The sequence below is a fragment of the Schistocerca serialis genome, chromosome 2 (assembly GCF_023864345.2).
Source record: "Schistocerca serialis cubense isolate TAMUIC-IGC-003099 chromosome 2, iqSchSeri2.2, whole genome shotgun sequence".
Taxonomy (NCBI): domain Eukaryota; kingdom Metazoa; phylum Arthropoda; class Insecta; order Orthoptera; family Acrididae; genus Schistocerca; species Schistocerca serialis.
The window spans coordinates 598,602,589-598,624,827 of record NC_064639.1 but is presented as its reverse complement, the minus strand read 5'-3'; the positions used below and the strand labels follow the sequence as shown (position 1 = coordinate 598,624,827).

Below are 22,239 nucleotides of genomic sequence, written 5' to 3'. Positions count from 1 at the left end.
ACAACATGTTACCAAGCCTAATACAATGTAGGAAAATTGTTCGCATTTAAAATATGTCCCAGTCACCTGGCGATACAGGTCCTGTGTGAGTTTTTAAGGAAATCTTACACCATTCTTCCTGCAAAATAATGGCACTTCAGTAATGATGAAGGTAGATACCGATGACGCACCCTTCTCTTCAAAATAGACCACAAACGCTCAATAACATTGAGATTAGGGGGCAAAAGGAAATAAGACAATTCACCCTTGTGCTCACAAAACTAGTCCGGGATGATGCGAGCTGTGTGAACAGGTACTTACTTCTATTGAAACACAATATAACTGTTTGGAACATTGTACCATGAAATGGACCTGATCAGCCAAAATGATCACAGGTCATTGCCAAACACCCCCATTTTTCACCTTTGGGATGTAAACTTGACCAGAAGTGGGAAACAGTGTGCAGGAAGATGATATCCAACCAAATGACTTCCTTTCATTGCTCCAATGTCCGGGTTTTATGGCTTCAGCACCATGTTTTCTTGCTATGGGCAGATGTTGTTTTGGTGCTGACAGGATTCACAAGTTCGATGTTCAGGCCTGCAGTGACTTTTGCAGCTGTCATCTTTTCATTTTTCATCACAACTTTCTTTAGCAGCCATCTTTCAGCACTTATTTTTGTTCACATGGTACATAGTAGACGATGTTTCCTGCTTTAGTAGTGTGTGGTATAAATATTCGAATGGTGCCACTTGATGTGCCAAACAGTTTGGCTACCTTGGTTACGGAAGCACCCACCGTACGAGCATCAACAATTTGCCCACATTCAAATTCACTTAGCTCCAACATAACGCATCCACAACTATGCAAAACACTGTTGTGGCCACAACTGACACTTGCAATGTATTAAGTACGTTGCACAAGCAATTGCTTGTGGTTAAATTCAACGGCACAATCTGCAGGCTTGGCTAGCATCTGCCTGTATATTCAAACATGCATTTCTCATGGTATTTTCATATTTTTTCCAACCCCTATGCATGCACCTTAAGCCACAATATAATGCACCATAGAGGGACCTTCTACAACAGCTATTTTGTAAATGGAACAAAGTAGGAGCTACCATATTGCACTTGTAAATGGAACAATATAGGAACTACCATATATGCTTCCATATGAGCCCTGCTTTCTCTTATAGTTTGTTTACTGTCATGTGCTGAGATGTATGTTGCTGGCAGTAGAATTGTTCTCCAGTGTGTCACACAAGTGCTGGTTATCTAAACTTTATAAATTGTTTTTTGCAAATAGATGATCTTCCCTCCATGGATTCCCATTTGCGTTCAGAGAACATTTCTGTGGTACTCGCATGTGGATCAAACCTGCTGGTAACAAATCTAGCAGCCCACCTCTTAATTACATAGATGCCTTCATTTAAACTGACGTGATATGGATCCCAAACACTCGAGCAGGACTCGGGAATGGATTGCACACATGTTGTGTACACAGTCTCCTATACAGATGAGCTACACTTCCCTAAAATTTTCCCAGTAAACTGAAATTGACTGTTTGCTTTCCGTAGAACCAGTCTTGCATTCTTGTTCCATTTCTTATCGCTTTACAACATTATACCTATGTATTTAATCATAATGACTGTGTCAAACAGCTTACCATTAATATTGTAGTCTACTCTTCTGCATTAACTTACATTATTCCATATTTAGAGCAAGCTGTTGTTCATCACTCGAAATAGAAATTACTTTAGTCATCCTATATCGTCCTACATTCTCTCAGTGGGGAAGCTTTCCTGTGCTCTACAGCGTCATCATCAGACGATATCAGGTGGCTGCTCACCCGATCCCTCATACCATTTATGTACATAGAGAGCAAGATCAATCCTATTGCACTTCCATGGAGCACTTCTGGTGATAACTTTCTCAATGACCACTTGCCATCTAGGACATTGTTTTGTGTTTAATACATAAAAAAATCTTTGAGCTACTCACATACATAAGAACCTATTCTGTATATTCTGACCTTCGTTATGTCTGCAGTGAGCATTGTTTCAGACACATTCCAGTTATCCAGAAATAAGAAGAATCTGCTAGTTACCCTTCATCAATGATTTGCAGTATATCGTGTGAGTGAAGGGGAATCTGTGCATGAGTGATGTTTACTAAATGTGTGCTGATTTGTGGACAGATGTTCTTAATGTCTGAAGGTAATTTATTGTATTTAAAATTAAAATATGCTCAAGAATTCTGCAGCAAAGTGATGTTAAGGGTATTGGTCTGTTCTTTTGTGGGCCTGTTCTTTTTAAGGTGTAAGTTTGGCAACTGGGACAAGACTCTCTTTATTGTATTCATGTAGTAACTACCAACTCCCCAATTTACTGCGTTAAACAGCTGTTTGCCTGACAAAGCTGAGGCAGCAACTATTGTGTTAAATTTTTGATCAATTTGTTTTGAACAGTTATCTTGTTCTTCTAAATTGTTACTGTACGTTATGGTAACTCAAAATTTCATTCTTGTTTTGTTTTTATTCTATTTGTTGATGTAGTTTCATTCAAAATGAGTATGTGAAGATGTGTAATTAAATATTTTTCTCATCTAGAGTTTGCATCTCGGGCAACATTGTTTAGATTTGATGAAGCACTTAAACAGTGGAAGGAACGTGGAGTTGGTGATATGAAAATACTGTATCATCCCATTAACCATACATACAGACTACTTTTAAGAAGAGAAAAGGTAAATTTTGGATATCATGAAGTAAATAATGGTTTCATTCCTTCATCAGTAGTAAACATGTTAATTTGTGACTTTTTGCCACTCCTTAGATCCACAAAGTTGTGTGCAATCATCTAATAACAGCAGATTTTTCATTGAAGCCTTTCTCAAAGTCTGAGAGAGCATGGTTATGGGCTGCCCACAATTTTGCAGAAAATGAAGGAGAACTGGAAAAACTTGCTGTGTCTTTCAAGAAAGAGGAAACTGCCAAAGAATTCTATGACAAAGTCACTGAATGTGTAGAGGATGTAAAAACATTTATCAGAAGAGGTATAATTTCCTAATGTTTGTGAACTTATTTCATAGTCTAAAAACTGTACTCGAATGTTTTTTTTAGTCTGTATAAATATTTATAAATTCACCAGATGTGCAGTTGGGTATGTATTTATATTATATATTTATTCTTTCTTCAAGTTAAGTACTTTTGATTCAGAGTACTACACACACACACACACACACACACACACACACACACACACACACACACACAAAACCTTCTCTTCAGTTCATTAGTTTGATGTGATGCAATATTTAAAAAGTCATCTTGGTTGATGGATAAACTTTTGTATATGAGAGCAGTGAGCGCACAATCCTACTTCCAGAAATTCATATTAAAGGTGCTGTAGCTGTTATTAACGTTTCCCAGTCACCTGATCAAGCTCTGGGGTAATATTAGGTAGTAACCTCTGTTACTATCTAGAAATCACTCAGACAAGAAAATTGTCTCTATTTCACCTGTTATGACTCAGATGTTGAATTGAGAAAAGACTGTTATTCAATCTAAATTTGAGACAGGAGGAACGTGTTAATATCGGGTGGAAATGAACTGATCAATAATTAGGAAATAATTTTGTTGAGAAATAAGAGATAAATCATTATCTTCTAACAGTGGAGCTGTTAATATATAAAATAATGTTGTAGAGGGACTTAGGCCCAAAAAGTCCCATGGAAGAAATTTATACAAAAATATTTCAAAGCTTATTACTGTAACAGTTATGCTCTTCATTATGCATTGTAAAGAATGGTGTTCACAATTTTCTACACGTTAATCCACTTCCTTGTGTTGTATGTCTTCTTCCTCTAGTATTACATTTACTTCAGTATTCAGAGCTATAGTAGACTTACAAAATTTGTAAATGATTGATCAGTGTCTAATGTAAACTCCCATGTTTAACAAGAAATTTTTATTAAGACTGTATTAATGTGTAAGTATGATAAACTATTAAAGTAGATTTTGCATGCTGTTAATTACAGTTGGTAATGAACTATGCTGCTGTTTCTTTTTCCTTTTCCTCCTCTTCTTCAGTTAAAAAAAAAAGTTACTCTGTTCTAATCAGTGTTTCATATTCATCCATTACAATCAGAAATTACCAGCAGCTCCACAACAGATAGACAGTATGAGGATAGTGAAGAATCTATAGACGATGATGATGAGGATGAGGATGATGATGATGATGATGATGATGATGATGATGGTGACGACGATGGTGATGACGGTGATGATGACGATGATGATGATGATGATGATGATGATGAGGGAGAGGATGATGCAGATGATGATGATGATGACAGTGTCCATAATTACAGTATTAAGGATGCTAATGCAGAAGAAAGTACTGTATTTGACAAGAGAGCAACACTTACAATAAAGGATGGTAATCAGTGGAAAACTTTAGGCCTTGGTGATCTGAAGATACAGTACAATAAAGCAAAGCAGATTGCACAGATTATTATGTTAAAAGATGGAAGTACTGAAACATTGTGTAACATGATAATTAGCAAACAAATTAATGTAGAGGTAATCACTATTTGTTATTTCACATAACATTCTTCAGTATTTTACAGATGTTGAAAATATTAAATTTTTTATGTGAATTTCAGGTGAAGAAAAGGGATTGTGAATGGACTGGCATCGACAGTTGTATAGAACCTGGCATATGTAAAACATTGTGTGCTAAGTTCAGTTCAGATACTGCAGCCCATGAATTTGCAAACAAAGTTTCCCAGGTAATTAAAATGTGGGTTACTGTCTGTTTGTGACTGCAGCCTCCTTTTGTGTTAGGTCTTACATTAAGATAGTTGAAACTGAACACGATAATCATCTAATTGGAACATTCAATAATGACTAAAACCAAACGACTGATACTTCTGGATCAGGTTTCTACAGCAGAGATCATGTTAATAAATAAAGATGAAATTATACTCTAGCATTTAGGACATTGTCACAGTGGAAGAAAAGAAAACTGAAAGGTGAAGGAATGTAGTTTCATGGGAGGGATACATTGGGTGGTTGGGACAAAATTTCTCCATACTATTTGAATGGAGATAGGCCAATAGAAGGCAGTGGATAATTCAGTAGGAATTTCTTAGTAATGCAGGTGCAGACATGGTCACAGAATGGAAGGTAGCAGCTCATATTACGAGACTGGTGATTCCTCAGTCTATGCTGTTACTTTAGGAAAAACCTATCAGTAATGAGAAAAAGTGACTGTGTTGAAATTGTGTTGATGTATGCTCAGCACAAGACATTGACTGAATTCATACTGGGTGTCTGAAATTTCACCCACCAAACTTCTCCCTGTATGGTGTGGTATTGGATTTGGAAACAAAAAATATTCCTTGTAATGATGTCATGTGATCCATCTTTTCTGAGGAAAGCTTTATCATCAAAGTACATAATGTGCCAGAACAGTGGAGAAGTGTGCTTTAATTTTCTCTCTTATCTTAAAACCTTTTGTGTAATAATCTATTGTAGCAGAAGTTCTAGTTTGTTTCTACTGACACTAGAGTGCGATTCCAATTATTTTCAGAGGATGTATTATTTGTTAGCTAGCGTAACTGAATTGCACTACTCATGAACTAACTGGCATTTAAATTTCTTTCAATCACTACTTCTACATGGTTAACTTAACAAAAATGTGGCATGTATGATGTTCAACACAAAACAATATTGTCCATTCCATCATTTTCTCCACGGCATCTTCCTCTAAGGCCTTGTCCTACGTGAGCGACAGAAGCGAGCGATAGCGAGCAACTTCTGGATATGCAACACTCCAGCGACAAGCATCAACATTGGGCGGAAACTTGTGTCCTGCATGCGAGCGACCATGTCGTGCTAAAAGATGGCTGCTTAGAGCCAACCGGCTGTTTCTATAAAACAGTGTCCTTAACCTGTAGAATACTGTAGCTGGAGAGTAAGGCTACAGAGTTAGGTTTACTTTAGAAAATAAAGCGAAAAGGAATGCTGTGCATGAAATTCGCAAAGGGAGGAATCTCCATGGAGAATTTCATAAGTTTCGCCAACTAAGAAGCTCACAAGCCAAATTCTTCGAATACACTTGAATGAGCAGAGGAGCATTCAACTATCCCATCAATAAATTAAATACGAATGTTTTTATACATGATCAAGAACTTTTAACAGCCAATAAATGCGGAAGTATGACTATTAAATGACTGACTACGCTATATACAAACATAAGTACACACATTGATGCTATTGAGTCACAGTGATCTGTGGTGTAGGGGTAGCGTATTCCATTTGCAATTACGTTTCAGGGAAAGAAACTGGGTTTGTTCTGGGCCGTTCTTACATTTTTACTGACTCAGTTATGATTCTGTATACCAAGTTTTATGTATACTGTTTACACTGCATTGCCAAGTATATTTTTAAGGTCGTTCCAAAGAACTTGATCTTCACACCTACCCCAGTATGTCACAACATTTAATTCCTAATAAATTTCAATGAACCGTGAAATTTTACAGATATTTGATGTTGCAAACATAATTCATTAGCAGTCAGTGTTAAGTCAAGCGTTTCAATTCCTCAAGTCAGATGTTTTGTGTAATGATTTGTCTAAAAGTATGAAATAAATAATATTAGGGAAACGTTTGGCGCACCTCAGTTTCTGTTCACGAATTCGGGCAGCATTCAAAGGCAAGTAGAATGTTTATCTGATCTACTTATTTCTTTTACACAAGTCATTTCGTAAAATATTTTGACTGATTTCTTCCGTTTTTGAATTTCAAGTTTTACTCAGAAAGCGTGATCTTACTGACTCCTCGTTTGCCTTCCTAACATACTTGATTCTAAGGAATCCTTTTTGACATATAAATACCTCACCAATGAATCTTTTTATGTGCAAAATAGCTAGGTCTTGAACAAATGACATTTTTGACACTTCACTTACAGCAGCCCCCCTGCGGGTACGGGGATTAGAATAGGCCCGCGGTATTCCTGCCTGTCGTAAGAGGCGACTAAAAGGAGTCCGTCCCCCTCACGGGGGTAGTTCACGCCTGCGTCCGGAGACGGACGGTTCCACGACCTATCATCGTGGTCCTTTTGGTTTTTTCACTTCTCGTTTCTTCCTTCCTTTTGTTGGTTCCTTTCTTTGCTCTTCTCCACCTCACTGTCTTCCTTACTCTTTCCCTTGCCTTCTCCTTGCCTTCTCCTTGCCTTCTCATTGCCTTTTTCTCCTTGCCTTCTCATTGCCTTTTTCTCCTTGCCTTCTCATTGCCTTTTTCTCCTTGCTTTCTCATTGCCTTCTTCCCCTTGCTTTCTCATTGCCTTCTTCCCCTTGCTTTCTCATTGCCTTCTTCCCCTTGCTTTCTCATTGCCTTCTTCTCCTTGCCTTCTCTGGTCTCCGCCTCGGCGTTTGAGACAGCCTGTCCTCTTTCTCCCTCTCTCTCTTCTTTTTCCTCTTCTTCCTTCCTCCCTGTGCGTGCCTGAAGGCCGACCCACGCGTTCTCACGCGTAGCCGGTGACGGGGTAACGCGTAATTCCCCGCCCTGGGTAGACATGTAAGGCACGCGCGTACCCCCTGGTAAAGGCCAGGCCCGGGGAGGGGTGATTGCCTGAGCTGATACCTTCTGACCATGCCGATTGGTCCCTCCGTCTGTTTCTCGGGAGGTGTGACCTGAGGTGTAAACATTCACCTAAGGCGGGAGTGCCCTCTGAGAGGGTCCCCACAAGGAAGGAGCGCGCCATCGGAGACGCTGGCAATCATGGGGGATTCCTCCGCAATGGATTCTACTCCATCTCTTTCGACTTCGACCCAAAAACGGAAACGTGACCAGCCAACAGTGACAAAAGTACTACCGCCTGCCCCACAGTTCCTCGTAGTTTCTCGAACTGAGGACGGAAAGGATTTTTCCTCTGTCAACCCTTTCGTTATTCAGAAGGGCGTAGATGCCATAGCCGGATCTGTCAAATCTTGTACTAGGTTGCGTAACGGCACCTTATTACTAGAAACTGAGAGTGCCTTTCAGGCACAAAAACTGCTTCGGGCCACCTTCCTGTACACGTTCCCTGTCCGGGTGGAGGCCCACCGAACTTTGAATTCGTCTCGTGGTGTGGTCTATAATGGCTCCCTCGACGGATTGACTGACGAGGAGCTTCAATCATTCCTCGCTGAGCAGGGCGTGACGGCTGTCCATAGGGTCATGAAAAAGGTCAACAATGACCTTGTACCGACCCGGACAATTTTCTTGACCTTCGATAGTGTTAAGCTGCCATCGCGCATCAAGGCGGGCTACGAGGTTATTTCTGTTCGCCCCTATATCCCGACACCTACGCGCTGCTACCAGTGTCAGCGTTTCAATCACACTCGACAGTCTTGTTCCAATGCGGCTAAATGTGTCACCTGTGGCAGGGATGCCCATGAGGGTGACTGTCCACCTCCGTCTCCTCGTTGTGTGAACTGTCAGGGTGACCATGCCGCATCCTCCCGCGACTGTCCTGTCTATAAGGAAGAACGCTGTATCCAGGAAATTCGGGTCAAAGAGAAAGTGTCCACCTCGGCTGCTCGCAAGCTATTGGCTAGTAGGAAGCCCACGCTGCTCCCAGCGGGGAAATACAGTACTGTCCTCGCCTCTCCTCGGACTACCCGGGAGGTAGCAACCCAGACATGCGATCTGACCTTCAGCACCACGGTCGTCCGTTCGGCCAGTGCTAAGATCGCGCGGTCGACGTCTCCTCTTCCTCCCATCACCCCGCATCCACGAGCACCTTCTTCAGCTTCTGCTAAGACGAAGACACCAAAGTCAGATGCACGGGCCTTCAAGAAGGAACCATCCCGTGCAGACTTCCTCCGTACCTCGACCTCCCAGCCTTCGACCGGTACTTCCACTACACGTCCTTCCAAAAAGGCGCATAGGAAGCACAGTTCTCCTTCCCCGCCACGGCGCATTTCTTCTCTTGCGCCACCCAGCGGCTGCCGCCCCAGGCCGTCATCCGTTTCGCCTGGCCGCACCGCTGGTCGCCGTACATCTGGCCGTTCACTGGCGGAGGAAGCTCCCCCTCCCGGCCATCCTCCCGAGATGGCCGATGACCCTATAGACCCAATGGACGATGACTGTCCGCCTACTGATAGCGGCGGCAGTGCTCGCTCGAAGCCAGGCCCTAAGCGGCCTTCGAGGTGACCACTTCTCTCATCTTTCTTTTCTTACGATGGCACTTATTCACTGGAATATTCGCAGCATTCGCTCCAACCGAGAGGACTTGAAGTTGCTGCCCCGCTTGCACCATCCGCTTGTCGTAGCCCTCCAGGAAACGAAGCTACGCCCATGTGATCAAATTGCCTTGGCACACTACACCTCTGTGCGTTTTGACCTACCCCCTGTGGTAGGTATCCCAGCTCATGGAGGGGTTATGTTGCTGGTCCGGGATGATATTTACTACGATCCCATCACGTTGCACACCGGCCTGCAGGCAGTTGCCATCCGCATTACTCTCCCCACTTTTACGTTTTCCTTTTGTACCGTTTACACTCCGTCGTCATCTGCCGTTACCAGGGCAGACGTGATGCAACTTATTGCTCAGCTACCTGCACCATTTTTGTTAACTGGAGACTTCAATGCCCACCATCCCCTTTGGGGCTCTCCAGCATCCTGCCCGAGGGGCTCCTTGTTAGCAGACCTTTTCAACCAGCTCGATCTTGTCTGCCTCAATACTGGCGCCCCTACTTTTCTTTCGGACACATCTCACACCTATTCCCATTTAGACCTCTCTATATGTACTCCCCAACTTGCACGCCGGTTTGAGTGGTATGCACTTTCTGATACATATTCGAGCGACCACTTCCCGTGTGTTATCCATCTCCTGCAGCATACCCCCTCTCCGTGCTTCTCTAATTGGACCATCTCCAAGGCAGACTGGGGGCTCTTCTCTTCCAGGGCGACCTTTCAGGATCAAACCTTTACAAGCTGCGATCGTCAGGTCGCACACCTCACGGAAGTCATTCTCGCTGCTGCTGAATATTCCATCCCTCACCCTCCTTCTTCTCCACGTCGCGTACCGGTCCCCTGGTGGACCGCAGCATGTAGAGACGCTTTACGTGCTCGTCGACGTGCTTTACGCACTTTTAAACGCCACCCTACAGTGGCGAATTGTATCAATTATAAACGATTACGTGCTCAGTGTCGTCGTATTATCAAAGAAAGCAAGAAAGCCAGCTGGGCTGCTTTCACAAGCACCTTCAACAGTTTTACTCCTTCTTCTGTTGTCTGGGGTAGCCTGCGCCGGCTATCTGGCACTAAGGTCCACTCACCAGTTTCTGGCTTGAAGGTCGCGAATGACGTCCTTGTGGCCCCTGAGGCTGTCTCCAATGCCTTTGGCCGCTTTTTCGCAGAGGTTTCGAGCTCCGCTCATTACCACCCTGCCTTCCTCCCCCGCAAACAGGCCGAGGAGGCTAGGCCACCTAACTTCCGCTCCTCGAATTGTGAAAGTTATAATGCCCCATTCACCATGCGGGAACTCGAAAACGCACTTGGCCGATCACGGTCCTCTGCTCCAGGGCCAGATTCTATTCATATTCAGATGCTGAAGAACCTTTCTCCTGCGGGTAAAGGTTTTCTTCTTCGTACATACAATCGCATCTGGATTGAGGGACATGTTCCCGCATGCTGGCGCGAGTCTATTGTTGTCCCGATTCCTAAGCCGGGGAAGGACAAGCACTTGCCTTCCAGTTATCGACCTATCTCGCTTACCAGCTGTGTCTGTAAAGTGATGGAGCGAATGGTTAACTCTCGATTGGTTTGGCTGCTCGAGTCTCGACGCCTACTTACCAATGTACAATGTGGATTTCGTAGGCGCCGCTCTGCTGTTGACCATCTGGTTACCTTGTCGACCTTCATTATGAATAACTTCTTGCGGAAGCGCCCGACCGCGGCTGTGTTCTTTGATTTGGAGAAGGCTTACGACACCTGTTGGAAGGCGGGCATCCTCCGCACCATGCATACATGGGGCCTTCGCGGTCGCCTCCCTCTTTTTATTCGTTCCTTTTTAATGGATCGACAGTTCAGGGTACGTGTGGGTTCTGTCCTGTCCGACACCTTTCGCCAGGAGAATGGGGTGCCACAGGGCTCAGTTTTGAGCGTCGCTCTCTTCGCCATCGCGATCAATCCAATAATGGATTGCCTCCCAGCTGATGTATCAGGCTCCCTTTTCGTGGACGATTTTACCATCTATTGCAGCGCGCAGTGTACACGTGTCCTGGAGCGCTGTCTTCAGCGTTCTCTTGACCGTCTTTACTCCTGGAGTGTCGCCAATGGCTTCCGTTTTTCTGCCGAGAAGACGGTCTGTATTAACTTCTGGCGATACAAAGAGTTTCTCCCACCGTCCTTAAGACTCGGTCCCGTTGCTCTCCCAATCGTGGAGACAACCAAATTTTTAGGCCTTACATTTGACAGGAAACTTAGCTGGTCTCCACATGTGTCATATTTGGCCGCCCGTTGTACCCGTTCTTTAAATGTCCTCCGTGTTCTCAGTGGTCTGTCGTGGGGAGCGGATCGAACCATCCTACTTCGTCTGTATCGGTCGATCGTCCGCTCCAAGCTGGATTATGGGAGCTTCGTATACTCCTCTGCACGGCCATCCATCTTACGCCGCCTCAACTCCATACAACATCGGGGTTTACGACTTGCGATCGGAGCATTTTATACCAGTCCCGTAGAGAGTCTTCATGCTGACGCTGGCGAATTGCCACTCACCTACCGGCGCGATATACTGCTTTGTCGGTATGCCTGTCGGCTACTGTCAATGCCCGACCATCCGTCTTATCGTTCCTTTTTTGACGACTCTCTTGACCGTCAATACGGGTTGTATGTCTCTGCCCTGCTACCCCCTGGCGTTCGCTTTCGTCGCCTCCTTCAACACCTTACTTTTTCCCTCCCTGCAACCTTTCGAGTGGGCGAGAGCCGCGCGCCACCTTGGCTCCAGGCTCAGGTCCGCGTTCACCTTGACCTCAGCTCGCTCCCAAAAGAGGTCACCCCCGATTCGGTCTACCACTCCCGTTTTTTGGAACTTCGTTCGAAGTTCATCGACATGACTTTCATTTATACAGATGGCTCTAAGACCAATGACGGGGTCGGGTGTTCCTTTATTGTCGAGGCACAAAGTTTCAAATACCGGCTCCATGGCCATTGTTCGGTCTTCACAGCTGAGCTCTTTGCCCTCTACCAGGCTGTTCTTTACATCTGCCGCCACCGACATTCTGCTTATGTCATCTGCTCAGATTCCCTGAGCGCCATCCAGAGCCTCAGTGATCCGTACCCGGTTCACCCTTTTGTACACCGGATCCAACGCTCTCTTCAGCAGCTGGTGGACGTCGGTTCTCCAGTTAGCTTTATGTGGGTTCCGGGCCATGTCGGTATCCCTGGGAACGAAGCTGCAGATGCCGCGGCCAAGGCTGCGGTCCTCCAGCCTCGAACAGCTTCTTGTTGCGTCCCTTCGTCCGATTTTAGCAGGGTGATTTGTCGGCGCATCTTATCTCTGTGGCATGCCGATTGGGCTGCACTTACCGACAACAAGCTTCGGGCCTTAAAACCTCTTCCCGTGGCTTGGACGTCCTCCTCACTCCCTTCTCGGCGGGAGGAGGTCGTTTTAGCCCGGTTAAGAATTGGACACTGCCGGTTCAGCCATCGCCATCTGCTGACGGCTGCGCCGGCGCCGTTCTGCCCATGTGGGCACTTGCTGACGGTTAGACACATTTTAATGTCCTGTCCAGACCTTAACACACTGCGCCTCGATCTTAACCTGCCAAATACTTTCGATGCCATTTTAGCGGATGACCCACGAGCAGCTGCTCGTGGTCTTCGTTTTATCAATTTGACACACCTCGCTAAGGACATTTGATGATGCTGTTTTTTAATCCTATGCCTGTCAGTCTGTCTTTTATCGTGTTTTCCCTTTTAGTTGTTGTGGTCAACTTGTGCCTCGCGGTGCATTCTTAGAGTAGTCAGGGCGCTAATGACCATTGAAGTTGTGCGCCCTAAAACCACAAAAAAAAAAAAAAAAAAAAAACTTACAGCAGCTTTTCGTGAAATTTTTCAATTTTTCCTCAGTTTGTTAATTAAATTTTTGTTCCTTATCCTGATTACTTTCAAACAGTTAAATATTTTCATGCCAAACTAGACCTCATACTGGTCATTTTGATACCCCTTTTACCTGTTTCTCTCCCTTTGTTTGGCTTTAAAAATTTGGACAAAACCTCATGATGTAAGTCTTGTTTTTGCTCTGCTCACACATTTACAAAAATGTATCGAGTGTTAATCATATGATAAAATAGTCCTTTCTGTGTGCTGTCATTTCCAAAATTCGTCATTTCGATATCTTGAAATTGTTATGAGAGATGACTATTTTTACGACCACTTGATTCCCGAAGTGCAGGAAAGGTTCGGACGTACTGCGAGCAACCCGATCGCGGATATAACAACCGATATCTCAAGAATGAAAAGAGATATCATTCCGGTCTCAACTTTAAATACAATTTAGATATATTGGTTACATTTCATAAGCAACAATGTATGGCCTTAAATGAACTATACGGGAAGTCTACACAGTGTGATTTTACCTCTGCAAATTCTTAAAAATTTCATGCAGCCGTGTATTCAATTTTGTATAGCACAGTAACTATGATGAATAACAAAAATAAACTCTGACCTTTATCATTTAAGGATGTCAAGTTATATGTTGCGGAAGAATCAAATTTTTTTACCGAATAGTTTTCTTAAAATCGGATGTTAAATAATTCATACCTGCCATTGTGTCCACCCCACTGCTTTGCCAAGAAAACACATGGCTATCGCTCTGTGTCACACGTGCTGCAGTGACAAGATTCAAACACATTTGAATTCAAACGTCGCCAGGTGCAGAGGGAGACAGGCAGCGACACAGATGTCGCTCACATAGGACACTTCCGTAACTGCCCTGCGGTTGTGCTCTGTTGCCTGAAGCTGTCGCTAGCTTCTGTCGCTCACGTACTACACGGCCTAAGAGTCTGGTGTATCTGAGGCTAACTTCCATGAGATTCTGAGGAATGTGATTAGGGGTTGGAGTTGGTCAGCGTTTCAGATCCTATGACTGCTCTACATTCTTTCCCCTATTTTTATACAAAGAAAAAAGTCCAAAATACCCAACATATTCTTCTCAAATTGCTGTAAGGTGCTTATTGGGGAAATCTGTCAAACATTAGCAGTTAGTGAGGGAAAAGAATTTGTGTACAGTAAAACCAGCTATGAGAGACTGGCACACGTCTTTCTAGCCACTTACGGTGGGGTCTAATCATACTGACATGTCTTTGAATAATGCACACTCTTATTACCTATAGCTTTCTCCTCTGACTTCAGAACCCACCTGTTCATAACATACAGATTTTTTGTGTAAAGGTTGTTTATAAATGAATATCGGGGTTTTAACACTTTGTAATATTTATTATATTAAACTTACAGTTTTAAATGATATGTCAAATGAAAGAGCAACTCACAGTTTTACCAAGAACCTTATAAATGTTCAACGTGAGCACCATTTGTCACATAGCATACATCAAATCTATAGGCTAGTTCTTCCAAAGCCCAATAACAGGGCTTGCTTTTCGTGGCCTCCACGTTCACCCGACCTAACGCCATGTGATTTTTTTTCCTTCGGGGCTTCATCAAGGATGGTGTGTACATGTCTCTGCTTCTAGCAGACCTCCCTGAATTAAGAAACTAGATTGAAGCAGCTGTTGCTACAATCACTGAAGACACACTTATCAACGTTTGGGAAGAACTGGGCTATAGACTTGATGTGTGCCGTGTGACAAATGGTGCTCACATTGAACATTTGTAAGGTTCTTGGTAAAACAAACTGTTTGAGTTGCTCTTTCATTTGACATATCATTTATAACTGTAAGTTTAATGTAATAAATATTATAAAGCATTAAAACCCCGACATTTTTTATAAACACCCTGTACTTCGTATACATCAGTGCACTGTATAACTTGACACCTAATATAGATTTTGATACGTTCCTGGGATGGCTGGCTTAGTTTTTCCATCATTAAGAGATAAGACCAACTGTTTTCCAGTTATTTTATATTTGTATTGTAGCAGTTAATTTTAAAGCAAGTACCATTTCAGGAATTCATTGTTACTTATGTTTTTCGTTGTGAGTTACATTGAAAGAAAGTGCAAATTGAGTTATATTTAATAGTATTAATGTTTGCATTGTAAGTTACTTCCCGTCAAGTTGCAGACAGGCACAATTAAGACATTCACTCGTGTGTATGTATTCATTAGTGCACTAATAACCTCCCTGTTGAAAGCCATAGAACTAATGGATCAAACACCTGCTGACAGTAAATAGAGTAGTTAACCTGCCCACCCACTTTTTGTTGTCAAGAGCAGGCACTTCACCTGAGGGGTGCAAGGATGTAGATACAGTAAAACATGTTTGTCGTCCTTGACAGCTGGACATCCTGTGTAGCACTCACAATTCTACAAAACGTGTACTGCTTGACCTCAGTAAAATAGTGTTGTTTTCAAGAGTTTTTTGTTAGTGTGTGTGTCGTGCCACTATAAATGTTTGGATCTTTGACCTTTGGAGAAAAGAAGAAAGACAATACTCCAAACACAGTTTAACACACATCATAAACACTTGCTTATATGTCTTCTTGCAAGTAAAAAAGTGTGAAAATAATGTGGTTTCTGTTTGGTAGGCTTCTTCAAGATTTCATTACTTTGTTGCTACTCTGTTTTTGTTTCCACATTCTCCTCTTCAATTGTAATCTCTAACGTCTGTTTCACTTTCATTGGTTGTTTGAGTAGCTCTAGCTTAGTCTATTTCTGTTACCCTTTTTAGAGAATCACTGAAGTGTGCTAAATTAAAGTTAATAACTTTCCTTCATTCATAGACACTTAATGTTGTGGAAATTTTTCCTTCATAAAAGATATTTCTGCAGTCTTATAACAAAGTAGATACAAAATCTCATCTTCTAACAAACATTTTAATGAAATGTTATTAAAACCCACCAAACAGCTGAATGATGGACATCATCAAAAATGACTATTCATTCTCATGGTGCTTGTGTAATTATCTGTCTTAGTAAATATCATGAAATGTTGAATGATAAGCATTGTATTTGCACTCAGGCTGATTGTTACTGACAAGGGAACCTCCCCATCGCACCCCCCTCAGATTTAGTTAAAAGTTGGCACAGTGGATAGGCCTTGAAAAACTGAACACAGATCGATCGAGAAAACAGGAAGAAGTTGAATGGAACTATGAAAAAATAAGCAAAATATACAAACAGAGTAGTCCATGCGCAAGATAAGCAATATCTAGGCAAATGTGAACAGAGGAGCGCCGTGGTCCCATGGTTTGCGTGAGCAGCTGCGGAACGTAAGGTCCTTGGTTCAAGTCTTCTCTCGAGTGAAAATTTTAATTTTTTATTTTCGGTTTACATGACAAACTCTTATGTTTTCATCACTTTTTTGGGAGTGACTATCACACCCACAAGAAAACCTGAATCGGGCAAGGTAGAAGAATCTCTTTACCCATTCGCGAAGTGTAAAGTTAGGTGGGTCTACAACATATTCCTGTCATGTGATGCACATGCCGTCACCAGTGTCGTATAGAATATATCAGACGTGTTTTCCTGTGGAGGAATCGGTTGACCTATGACCTTGTGATCAAATGTTTTCGGTTCCCATTGGAGAGGCACGTCCTTTCGTCTACTAATCGCACAGTACTGCGGTGCGGTCGCAAAACACAGACACTAAACTTATTACAGTGAACAGAGACGTCAATGAACGAACGGACAGATCATAACTTTGCGAAAATAAAGAAAGTAAAATTTTCACTCGAGAGGAGACTTGAACCCAGGACCTTTCGTTTCGCAGCTGCTCACGGGACCACGGCGCTCCTGAGTTCACTCTATCCTTGATGTTGCCTATCTTGCACATAGGCTATTCAGTTTGTATATTTTGCTTATTTTTTCATAGTTCCACACAACTTCTTCCTGTTTTCTCGATTGATCTGTGTTCAGTTTTTCAAGGCCTATCCACTGTGCCATCTTATAACTAAATGTGAGGGGGGTGCGATGGGGAGGTTCCCTTGTGAGACTAACTCAAAAGTACACGTGCTTCTTGCATTAAAACTCAATATTCTGTTCATTTGCTGAAATTTTTTCCTGATCATCATGTACTGTGTCATCACTGGACCATATTTTATGGACTACGAGCCGCAAATTTTTATTTTTTTTTTTTTTTGGAAAATTGCCTCCAAAATTCAGGTGCATCTTAAAAATAATATAAAAATGCCCAGTGCTTGATCTAAAATTCCCACCCTAGTTAAAAATGGCCATATATTTGATGTCGCGGGAAGCCTTTCTCTATCTCGCAACACTGGATTCAACTGGCAGCAGCAATGGACTGATGAAGTGAACACGATTTGGGGGATTAACAAACTTGCTCACACTCACTCCCTCCTGCCCCCCCCCTCCCCCACCCCCACCCCCCTCCACTCAAAAAAAAAAAAAAAAAAAAAAAAAAACCAGAACACTGTCTAGCCTATGCAGTCTACAGTGCCAGTGAACTTGAATTGAAACTGATCTGTATTAGTTTCAATATGGAAATAAAGTAAAAGGTATTCATATGATGCAGGCTATAACTTGAAAGTAAAAGCATGTGCAGAACATCGTGGAAATAGAGCAGCATTTCAGGTATCCACCAACAAAAAATAATAATAAATGATTCACCATTGGCAGGCTAGTAAAGAAGAACTTAAAAAAAGAGGAAGACTAAATGTGCAAATAGAGAGCTGAATGCAAAATGGTCAACACTAGATGATAGCGTATTGAAATGGACTCGAGTACACCATCGAAAAAGCATCGGAGTTAATACAAAAATTACTCAAATGCACAGTCATAAGCGAGCACTACTATGGAATATAACAGAATTTAAAGGTGGAGTTGGTTGATGCTACAAGTTTATGAAGTGTCATGTGACCCTAAACCAAAATATATCAGAAAACGCCACAAGTGTATGAAGAGAGAATATTACCTTTCCATTGCTTTATTATTCAACATTGAAAGAAAACCAGTGTGTAACTAAGTCAGATAGCGAATGTGAGTGAAACTCGTGACATTTGATGTTCCGAGTAACAGAACTGTTGCCCTGAAAGGTGCTAAAACTGTAACTATAAAAACAAATGAACATGGAAAAAATGCACTACACTGTTGTCCTGTTATGTTGTGCTGATAGTACTAAATGTAATCCAGTGACCATTTTCAAGCACAAAACAGTGCCAAAACCTTCTGAGATACCGCCAGGTGTTGTTCACGTACATGACAAAGGTTGCATGGACGAGGCTGGTATGAAATATATTAAGAGAGTGTGGGAGAGAAGGAAAGGTGCTTATTGAAGAAGAGTTCCCTTCTTGTGCTAGTTTGGTTTTTGTAGTCATTTGAAAAATTCTGTGAAAGAGTAATTGAGACAGGAAAATACAGAGCTTACTGTTGTTCTGGGAGGACTTGCTTCACAATTGCAAAATCTTGATGTCATGATAAACAAACCATCTAAAGTGTATATGAGAGAGTGAAACAAATGAATGTTGGGTGAAACCCAACATGAATTCATGTCAAAGGGAGCTTTAAAACTACCTACAATCAAACAAGTGTATCAGTGGATAAAACAATCACAGTCTAGAGTGAGAAAAGCATTATTGTTGGTTCTTTTGAGAAATACAGCATAAGTAACACTGTCGATGGCTCCCCCAGGGGGTCCACAACTCTTTTGTGGATACGTGCGTAGCGAGCACGGGACCCCGAGCTAATGTGGCCCTCCTTCCTTTCCGGGCTGCATACCTTCCATTTCCGCATCCTTCCCTATCCCCCATCTTCGCCCCCCCCCTCCCCCTCCCTCCCCTCACCTCTGGCTCTTTCCTTCCCTTTCTCCCCTTCTGGGAGTACAGTTTGTGCCTACGTCCGGAGACGGACGCTCTTAAATGTAACGCATTCTTCGCCTTCTCTGCTTGTATGCCTTCATCCTTCCTTTGTCTTCTCTTTTCCTTACCTCTTCTCTTTTCCTTACCTCTTCTCTTTTCCTTACCTCTTCTCTTTTCCTTACCTCTTCTCTTTTCCTTACCTCTTCTCTTTTCCTTACCTCTTCTCTTTTCCTTACCTCTTCTCTTTTCCTTACCTCTTCTCTTTTCCTTACCTCTTCTCTTTTCCTTACCTCTTCTCTTTTCCTTACCTCTTCTCTTTTCCTTACCTCTTCTCTTTACCCTTTTCTCCGCTGTGGCGTTTGAGACCTCTCTTCTTTCCTTTCCCTTTCTTTGTTTTTCCCTTTCCCTTTCTCTTTCTTCCTACCTGTGCGTGTCTGAAGGCCGACCCACGCATTTTCGTGCGTAGCCGGTGACGGGGTAACGCGTAATTCCCCGCCCCGGGTAGACAGGTAGGACACGTATGTACCCCCTGGTAACGGCCAGGCCCAGGGAGGGGTGATTACCCGAGCTGATACCTTCCGAAAGTGACGATTGGTCCCTCCGTCCGTTTGTCGGGAGGTGTGACCTGAGGTGTGAACGATCACCTAAGGCGGGAGTGCCCTCAGAGATGGCCCCCACAAGGGAGGATCGCGCCATCGGAGACGCCGGTAATCGTGGGGGATTCTTCCGCAATGGTTTCCTCACCTTCCACTATGTCTGCTCACAAGCGTAAGTTCACTGAGTCTCAGCCACAGACAGTTCTTCCATCGTTGCCACAGTTCCTTGTTGTTTCTAGGTCTGATGAAGGTCACGACTTCTCCACGGTCAAACCTGTCATTATTCAGAAAGGTTTCGACGCAATTGCAGGTCCTGTAAAGTCTTGTTCCAGATTACGGAATGGCACCTTGTTGTTAGAAACAGTCGGTGCCCTCCAGGCACAAAAATTGCTGCGTACTTCACTTCTCCACACCTTCCCTGTCTGGGTGGAACCGCACCGCACTTTTAATTCCTTGCGTGGAGTCGTTTGTACACACTCCCTCGATGGATTGTCTGACGACGAAATTCAGCACTACCTGTCTGACCAGGGCGTAACGGCTGTTCATAGAGTTATGAAAAGGGTTGACACGAACATCATTCCAACCCGCACTGTCTTCTTGACATTTGACAAAGTTCAACTCCCATCGAAAATCAAAGCAGGCAGTGAGATAATTTCCGTTCGCCCTTACGTCTCAAACCCTACGCGTTGCTATCGGTGTCAGCGGTTCAATCACACCAGCCAGTCCTGTTCCAATCCGGCCAAATGTGTTACGTGTGGCAAGGATGCCCATGAGGGTGCTTGTCCACCTCCATCCCCTCGCTGCATCAACTGTATGGGTGACCACGCTGCTTCCTCTCGAGATTGCCCCATTTTTAAAGACTAAAAGCTCATCCAGGAAATCAGAGTAAAGGATAAGGTGTCGACCTTTGCTGCTCGAAAATTATTTGCCAGTCGACAGCCCACCGTGTCTCAGACAGGAAAATACAGCACTGTCCTTGCTTCTCCTCGGCCAACAAAGGAGGCGGCCACGCAGACTTGCGACCTCACCTTTAGTGCCACGGTCGTCAGATCGGCCAGCGCAAAGATCGCCCGTTCAACCTCACCACTTTCGCCTGCCCACTCTACGGCTCACCCTTTATCGGGTTCTGCTAAATCTCGAGCTCAAAAGTCAGACACCAAGACTTCGGAAAAAGAGCATACTCTTAAAGATTTTTTACGTACCCCACCTTCACAACCATTGGTTCCTCCTTCATCTAAACATCATATTTCCATGAAGGCTAATAAGAAACCCAGTTCATCTCCTTCTCTGCCAAGGCGTGTCTCATCTACAGCACCACCTGGCGGAAATTGCCCTCGGCCGTCTTCTGTGTCGCCGAGGCGCACTGCTGGTGCCCGATCAACCGGCCGATCGCTGGTGGCAGGAGCTGCCCCCGAACAACCTAAGGATCAGGATCTTCTGCCTTCTGCTGAATGCCATTCCATGCTGTCGGTCGCAAGCTCTGAGCAGTCGTTGAGTTGACGGCAACCTTGGTCACATTCCTCCATTTTCTGTTCACCCTATGTCCATTATCCACTGGAATATCCGCGGCATTCGAGCCAATCGGGATGAATTGTCGATCTTCTTACGATCCTACTCGCCGGTCATCTTCTGTCTTCAGGAAACAAAGCTGCGTCCCCATGACCGCTTTGTTCTCCCCCATTTTCAGTCCATCCGATTTGATCTCCCCTCTGTTGAAGGCACTCCAGCCCATGGAGGACTCGTGATTCTTCTCCATGATACTCTCCATTATCACCCAATCACCTTAAACAATTCCTTCCAAGCTGTCGCTGTCCGTCTTTCCCTTTCTGGATATACCTTTTCTCTTTGTACTGTATACATTCCATCGTCCACACCAATGGCACGAACTGATCTCCTTCATCCTCTTGGTCAGCTTCCACCCTCCTATTTGCTGGTTGGGGACTTCAATGCCCACCACCCACTTTGGGGATCTCCACATCCTTGTCCACGTGGCTCACTATTGCTAGACGTCTTCCACCAAGCGGATCTAGTTTGCCTCAACACTGGGGTCCCTACATTTTTGTCTGCCTCCACAACAAATTTCTCTCATTTGGACCTTTTGGTCGGTACTGTTCCGCTAGCTCGGCGCTTCGAATGGTTCGCCCTTGATGATACACACTCGAGTGACCACTTTCCATGTGTCCTTAGACTACAGCCTCAACTGCCCTATATGCGCCCGCGACGCCGGAAGTTTGCCCAAGCCAATTAGACACTTTTTTCGTCTCTAGCGACATTCAATGACCGTCACTTTCCTAGTGTTGACGATGTGGTCACACATATTACCGACGTTATTCTTACAGCTGCGGAACGTTCAATACCACGCACCTCCGAATTGGGCCCCCCCCCCCCCCCTCCAGTTCCTTGGTGGAACGAGGCATGCTGTGACGCAATACGTGAGCGGCGACGTGCTCTTCGCGTTTTCCGCCACCATCCTAGTTCGGCCAACTGTATCCGCTATAAGCAGTTCCGTGCGCGATGCTGTCCGCGATAGCAAGAAGGCAAGCTGGAAATTCTTTATTAGCTCATTTAACACTTTCACTCCCTCCTCGGAAGTTTGGAGTCGGCTTCAACAGTTATCAGGCGCGCCTAGTTTCTCCCCGGTCTCTGGGCTCACTGTCCCGCGTGATACGTTAGTGGACCCCGTTG

The 22,239-nt window shown here is 43.9% G+C and overlaps 1 protein-coding gene across 1 annotated transcript in view; it reads left to right on the top strand.

Annotated features, from left to right (window-relative positions):
- Positions 1 to 22,239, top strand: part of LOC126457632 (E3 SUMO-protein ligase RanBP2) — a 302,750-nt gene that overhangs the window by 269,293 nt on the left and 11,218 nt on the right. The window contains exons 29-32 of the mRNA XM_050094102.1: positions 2,587 to 2,720; positions 2,810 to 3,029; positions 4,124 to 4,557; positions 4,641 to 4,766. Of these exons, the coding sequence (XP_049950059.1) occupies positions 2,587 to 2,720; positions 2,810 to 3,029; positions 4,124 to 4,557; positions 4,641 to 4,766 (914 nt within the window). The remainder of the gene's footprint in view (positions 1 to 2,586; positions 2,721 to 2,809; positions 3,030 to 4,123; positions 4,558 to 4,640; positions 4,767 to 22,239) is intronic.